Genomic DNA, 7,158 nt, shown 5'->3' with positions numbered 1-7,158 from the left:
AGCAGGATCTGAGGTGTTGAGAAAAAGAACCAAGAAGCCCAGAGTTTCCCAAACTGGCACTCAAAAATAGGACCCTCAGTATTGAAAGATGTTTTGGGAAACTGTTAAGGTGCGTCCAAATGTAACCTTATTTTTGTAGACATAGCTGATAAATCTCTCTCAGCAGAAGGCCTGAGTGATGGTTTTTGGAAAGCAAATTCTTAAGTACCTTTCTCAGCTGAGCTCTCGCTCCTTTTTCATGTTACTAGAAGAGAAAATCTGATGGTCAGTGGATTTTGCAATCCTAAATGTCTATCGATTTTATCACTTCTGTGGTATTCAGTCATCTAGTTAGGGAATGTATTTTCAGGAAAGAAATGTAGAAAGTTAGAGCTCTATTTTACCGTTGGAAAATAAATGGGCAGAGGTTTTGCAAGGAAAGCAGATGAGACTGAACGAGATCTTTTGGGCTACAGTCAAAGAGAAAAGAGTTAAATACTTACTAGTATTTAAATGACTTTTTTTTTCTCCATTTAAAAAAAACCTGTTGCTTATTAGATATTTGAAAATCAGTTGGGTTGCCTCATTTAATGAATCCCATTTGTACAAGTCATCAACAAGTAAACAAAGAAACTATAACGAAACCAGATCACAATGAATTAAGAAAATAAACTGCAAAGTGAACAGATGCTTTCCAAGATACTGTTATAGATGTCTTTTCTGGCACTGTATTTCATTGTTAATAATTTCCATGCAGTTTATTGAAACAGAGCGTGTTTGGCGCAAGCCCTTTACCATCAAGTACAGGATTAAAAAGGCATCTGGAAAATGTTTAGCTCCTTAACTCTGTATTGGAGTACAGCTTTGGGAAGTAGCCTTTAATGCAATACTGACTTTGCCAGTAAAGCTGCTTGGGGTTTTGTCTCTCAAACAATTCTTAGCTCTCCTTGTCAATCACTGTTATTCCTTTCGAGAGTGCGGTGAGAAACTTTGAATGTTTTTTGACTGAAGCTGACTTTGGTCAGAGCCTTCTTTTGTACATAAAAGTGTGTGCATGGTTGCATAATCACACACTTTTCTTGTAAAAATTTGTGTCTGTGCATTCAGGATGGGCACATGCATATTCTGTGTGTTATACCTTTAGTGAGAATCAGCCATTGAAAATGTTTCCTTGAATGTAGCATTTTTCCTATTCATCTCCATAAGAATAAAGTGCTGAGACTTCAACTGGACAAAATACGCAAAATAGCTCACTTCAGGAGATGTTACTGCTGGTTCCTGGCACAGGGATTAAGTGATCTAAAATGACCTTTTTCCTGTCCCTTTCCCATGGGTGTGAGGGCATGCGAGTCCTTCACTGGGATACAGCTCTAAGGTGAACACTGATACGGGGCAAAGACATATCCAACAAAGTATCCAACAAAACGATGTGATGTTCTCTGAGGCAAGAAAGGTAAAATCATGAAGTAATTATGCGCAAGAGGAAATGAAGATATTTGCCAGATGGATCAATGCAAGGCTCAGAATTATTTGGATGTAAAGTCAGCCAGACTCTATCTTGACATCAGTAGTAAAGGTACTGTAAAACTGCGCTTGCTCGTGGACTGTGCCAGATACCATGTTTACACATGATTCATCTGCAGGGCATCGGATAGAAAACAAAAAATCAAAGCTGTGACATCAGCCACAGGATGAGTTATTATTCACCATATGACAGTAATAAACCAGGAAATTCACTTCAGGTTTCCCTCTTCTCCAATGGTTTTTTCTCAGCCAGTTCCCTAACAACCTGCTCTTCCTTTCCCTAATTCTGCAGGGCAGAATTAAAAGGCATGGGAAAGTTATCTTAGAACTTATTTTCAAATCTGGTAACTTGTGACTTTGTCTCAGTGGTAGGTTATAGGTGCGAGACTGTGATGTCTCCTTGGCTCCGGGCCTCAGGCCTTAGGGAAATGTATTTTCTGCCATGAGAGAAAACATCTGGAAGTGTAATGAGAAATATGAAAATCCCTAATTAGTCAGCCAAGCGGCACAGCCAAGTCTATAAAAAAGACTATGAGTCTACAAGGGATCTTCAGTTGAGGGGACCTGCAGCAGAGCCGTAATATTCTCGGTAGCGACCACTGACATGTGACTCTGTTTTTGTTGCCACAAACAGTGATCTGAAAGACGAGGAATGAGAAACGCAAGCTCAGTTTTTCACTCTGCCACAGATCTCCTGGGTGATTTTGCCAACACGCTTTTGTTGGAATTCGTTTCACCTGATGTGAAGAAGCAAATTTTCTAAGGTTTCTTCTTACTTAAGGGAGCGAGGCAGTACTTCCAAAGGACAATTCATGCCACTGACCTGAGGATGACAAGAGCCTTGCTCTGCAGGTGCTGATCTCCCTCCAGTCTCTACAGCAAAACCAGCTGAACGGGATTCCCTAGGAACCTACAGACAGCCCAAGTCTGGGAGCAATGACAGGAAGGGATAGAAGGCTTCAACAAAAATCCTTAGCACACAGTGTGTTCCCACAGTGGTTGTCGAGACAAACAACAGAAATACATCTGAAGATGGACTAGAGAAACTGAAGGCAGACAGATTCCACCCTGGTAATCAGACATGACAGTTTGGGTTCAACTGGTGGCTCAGAAAGTTCCTGGCCCACTCAGTGGGGAGAAGAGATGGTAAGGAACGCTCAACGTGTACAGGATGTATATACATATCTCATTGTCTTCCTCTTCTTACTCCTGGTCACTGCTACAGACAGAAAAGGGAACTAAATGACTTTTAGTCTGATCCCGTGCAGCAGCTCTTGTCCATCTGTTGTTCGCTTCACCTTTTCCCAGCATCTAATTTGCCCTTGCCCCTTGCATTGGCAGAAGCATTGAGGCAAAGGTATCGGTGAAAGGGAGGTTCATCTCTTCAACATTTTGCACTGTTTTCTCTTGTTACACGACAGCCATTCGCTGGTTGCTGTCTTTGTGGCTGATGCTTCAATACATGCCATTCTGTTATCATGTGCTTCATTTCACTGAGGTCCTTTCACGAGCAAGTGTGCAGAAGCAGCCAAGGTAAGCACTTGTGGTTGCAGGGAGTCTTTGCTGTGCAGAGGACACACGTGAACCCAGATCAGCAGAGACTGAGGCTCTTACTACAGCTCCTGCCTTCTTGGATGCTCCCTGATCGTTCCAAGCTCCGTAACTGGGAACTGTTGAGAAAAGGATGAAGGAAACCCATGGTTGCATGTGCCTCAATCCAGCCAAATCCCAGCACTGTTTCTGATGCCCTGAGTACCTTAGATGGGCTGTACGAAATCACCGAGGACACACGTGAACCCAGATCAGCAGAGACTGAGGCTCTTACTACAGCTCCTGCCTTCTTGGATGCTCCCTGATCGTTCCAAGCTCCGTAACTGGGAACTGTTGAGAAAAGGATGAAGGAAACCCATGGTTGCATGTGCCTCAACCCAGCCAAATTCCCAGCACTGTTTCCGATGCCCTGAGTACCTTAGATGGGCTGTATGAAATCACCATAAAAGCTGGCAGTCAGCATCACTCGTGGCAAGACTTGTGTCTCCCACTGTACGTTGATGACAGCTTTTTCTGTGCAGCTCGGTGAGAAACGTGAAGAAATGCTGCTGTCAGTGAGTATGGCGTGATGGAGCCTAGGACAGAGAGGTGCAAGCTCCCAAGGTGTAGTGCAGCTCCTGCTCTGTCTAAAAGGCCACTTTCAACAACGTTAGAGCTCCTTACCCTTGGGAACAACCTTTGGTGCACGTGGTCTGCCTTTCTGCAGTCTCTTGATCACCACAGTAATGTTCCTTTCAGTTCTGAAACCAGACCTGGATGCTCTTCCCTGAGGGGTAACACGCTCCAGTGCCTCCCGCGGACATGTCCCGAGTCTCCTGGGTTGCACGTAGACTGCCCCTGTGAATTGCAGTGTTTCCTAAAGACATCTTTGGAAGGAGTCAGGCCCTGTCTGTCTCAAGACCTGCTCCAGACTGCCCGATGCTGATGGAAACTCTGTCAGTTGCTCCTGATTCTGTATCAAGTAAATAGGAGTTAGGTCAAATTTGCAACTAATACAGATGCATTCTCAAAACTTCCCGTGAGATCCGGAATTGGTCACTGCTGCTTTGAGGGACGCTAGTTAATGAAAACGCCCTGAAGGCATAATCTCTCTTCGATTCTGTCTGTAATGTGTTTCAGCCTTATCTCAACCTGGCAAGAAATGCACAAACTCTCATTGTCTGGCGTATGTCTTTTGAGATTTTCTCTCGTGCATTACCTATGTCCAGTAAATTATCTATGTCCACACGCCTTTCAAAGTCACCCGCTGTTGTGATGCCTAAGGTTTGAAGTGACAAATGAGAACTCTTCAGTATTAAAATACTTTCTTTTCTAATGTCTCTGAAGTCTTTTTCCTCTCAGTTTCAGAGGAAACAACCTTCTGAAATATGTGCAGGGGTCAGAAAATGTGCGTATTCTGGATTTACATCTAGAAAAGGGAAGCTAGAATTTGTGAGCACTGAAGTCAGCGACTCATTTGCCCAAGCTGAGCCCTGTGCCCCTGTATTCGTCCTGGCGTAAACTCTGCACAAAGTATCCCATGCAGACCGTTATGGAGTTGCACTCCAGAGGACGTAGTGAAGTGTCTGCTGTTTCCCAGGAATAATCCCAAGCACTAGTTGTTCCTACACCATAATCACACCCTTGTCTTGTAAAAGTTTGTTTCTATGCATTCAGGTTCTTCTCTCTTGCTTGTATTGACAGAGAGGTTTGTGCTGCTGGGAATGAACCAGACTAGGGAACTGATGAAGACTGGTGAAAAAAGATTCAAAATAATTTTAAATAAATTTGTTTTCAGCCGCTGTATCGTCATCTTGATTGCTGTTGGATATGCACCTGATTATACCTAAGGGAGGGGAGGAGGAGGTGGGTATACTTGGGGAAGAGTGAGGCCAGCTGATGCCATCTTCACGTGTGTGCAGAACTCATGGCAGGGGCACTCATTACGTGCCACCATGGGATGGGGTAAGCACAGCTGTCTTGGGACTCTGCAGTGGTGGCCTGGGGCTGGAACTTGAGCACAGCCACCAGAGGCAAGAGAGACATGATCAAAATAGACCATGTCCTTCATGAAACATTCATGAAAAGAAGAATAACTTCTATTTTTAAATGAAAGCTGACCCATTTCCGAATCTCCCAAATCCTGAGCTGGTATCCTAACCTTGGGCTGTTCTTCCTTTGTTAACCTGTGGATAGCTGAACTGAGAGAAAGAGAAAATAATTTGTATCATATGCTAGATCAGAATGTTCTGATATTTTAAAATCTCTAGGACATCCATATTATCTTCAAAGGAATTTCAACTGGATCCTAAACAAATGTACTTGAGAAAAATTCCTACAGGAATAGGTTGAATGAATAATAGCAGGGAAGTAATGCAGGTTCTCAAAGGTCTTGACTGCATAGATGCATCATATATACTAGGAGCTTTTTTTTTTAACATGCTGTTTTTCCTTTAATAATATGACTAAACATTCAACATAGGTATCGACAAGTTTTAGTCAATTGGATAGAGATTCAGGTTCAGAGATTCACCTGATTCATGCCGAGGCTTTAAACAGTCTTTTAACTTCCTCCTAAGAATGCCGTATAAAAGAAGTCAATTTAAGAGGTTTGGGTTTAATTGAAAAAGGAGTACTGAGACTAAGGTGCTCTTCAAAAAACATCTAGGATTTCTCTTAGCAAGGATGAGCCACCTGGCTGAATTTGCAGCTCTCCCACCCCTGTGTTTATGCAGAAAACCATTCATCCTCTTCCCCGTCCCTGAAAGAGGGATAATGGAGAGCGTGACACGCAGAGGCAGAAGTACTGTCGATAATTTGCAGATAGACAACAAAAGAAACTGCAGTGTGTCTGATGCTGGTTTTTGTGTTTCTCTTTCCTTGCTCCTCTCATCGTGATGCCATCCAAAAGGGAATTCAGAGCTCTGGTGATTGAGATGGTGTTGGCCACCGATATGTCCTGTCACTTCCAGCAAATCAAAGCCATGAAGAATGCTTTGCAGCAGCCAGAAGGGTGAGTCACTTCACAACGCTGTGCAGTGAGGGGCTGCATTTCAGCTGGTGCTTTGCCATTGTGTTTGACTTCAAAAGCACCTCTCCAGAGATCCTCGCTCTCTTTGATGTCCACATCAATTCTCTTTCTGCTGTTGAATTTTGAATGAATTCACTTAGGAGGGTGCCAGTCCATTCCTAACACACATCTCTATTCTGTGCTGGTGGACCAAAGCTTGTAAAGGTCACCACGTTGGGATAAGGCTCCCTGGACATTTCCCTTTGCATATCAGGGTAACATCAAGGATGTGATCCAGCTGAGTGACCTCTAAAGCTGGAGTATGATTCAAGGTTATAAGAGCTGCAGAACACAACTTAGGCATTGCCCTTCTGCAGATAATATCAGCTGCCACCTCTGCAAGGTGCCTGCTCCATAACCAGAAGACAGATGAAAACAATTTGAGATCCACTGAGGGAAGGTCTGGAAAATAACAGATGGAGCAGAATGGGGAAGACCTTTTCTTCTTCCCAGTATGCCACTGGGAACTGTAATATTTTGTCCACAGCTCTTCCCCATAAAATTCCTTTTATACTGCAGAAAGCTCTGAGTCATGGTCATTTTTTTCACCCTGGACACAGGCCTGTCCAGAGCCTCCCAGAATTATACCTGTATCAGACCAGAGCACGGCTAGCCACTTAGTCCTTTCAAAAGCTACAACTCTTCCAGCTATTTTAGACAGTCAAAAGCTGGAATTAAAAAACAAGACTACCCATCCCAAGAAAGCATTATTTACTGGGTTCTTGGGCTAGTTTATGGTTTTAAGAAATTGCCAGCCTTTTTTGTTTTGTGCAAGGATCCCCTTCTGACCTCACGGTAGTTTTCTAGCGGAGAAACATTTATCGGTTACTGTGCAGACTCACCAGTGCCCCTGAGCTCAGATGCTAACGGTTTACTGCAGTGAGATGGTAAGAACCAGCTTCTCTTCTGAGCTGCATAAAATGCAGCCCAGCTGAAATGGGGAACACAGCAGCTCTTCAAGCCTGCTTGTGCACACAAGCAAGCCTGGAAAGGAGCTCAGCAAGGCTTAGCAAAGTTTATTTTTGCATTTCTTAATGTCTCTTTTACAGCAGGAA

General features: G+C 43.5%; 1 protein-coding gene across 1 annotated transcript in view; it reads left to right on the top strand.

Moving 5' to 3' along the window:
- Positions 1–7,158, top strand: part of PDE1C (phosphodiesterase 1C, calmodulin-dependent 70kDa) — a gene marked incomplete at its 3' end in the record, with an annotated part of 34,239 nt that overhangs the window by 17,162 nt on the left and 9,919 nt on the right. The window contains exon 8 of the mRNA XM_009697664.1: positions 5,945–6,046. Coding sequence (XP_009695966.1) covers positions 5,945–6,046 — 102 coding nt within the window. The remainder of the gene's footprint in view (positions 1–5,944; positions 6,047–7,158) is intronic.

This window comes from Cariama cristata, unplaced genomic scaffold (genome assembly GCF_000690535.1).
Source record: "Cariama cristata isolate BGI_N322 unplaced genomic scaffold, ASM69053v1 scaffold963, whole genome shotgun sequence".
Lineage (NCBI taxonomy): Eukaryota > Metazoa > Chordata > Aves > Cariamiformes > Cariamidae > Cariama > Cariama cristata.
The sequence above is the reverse complement of the archived record's forward strand: the minus strand, read 5'-3'. Positions and strand labels throughout refer to the sequence as shown.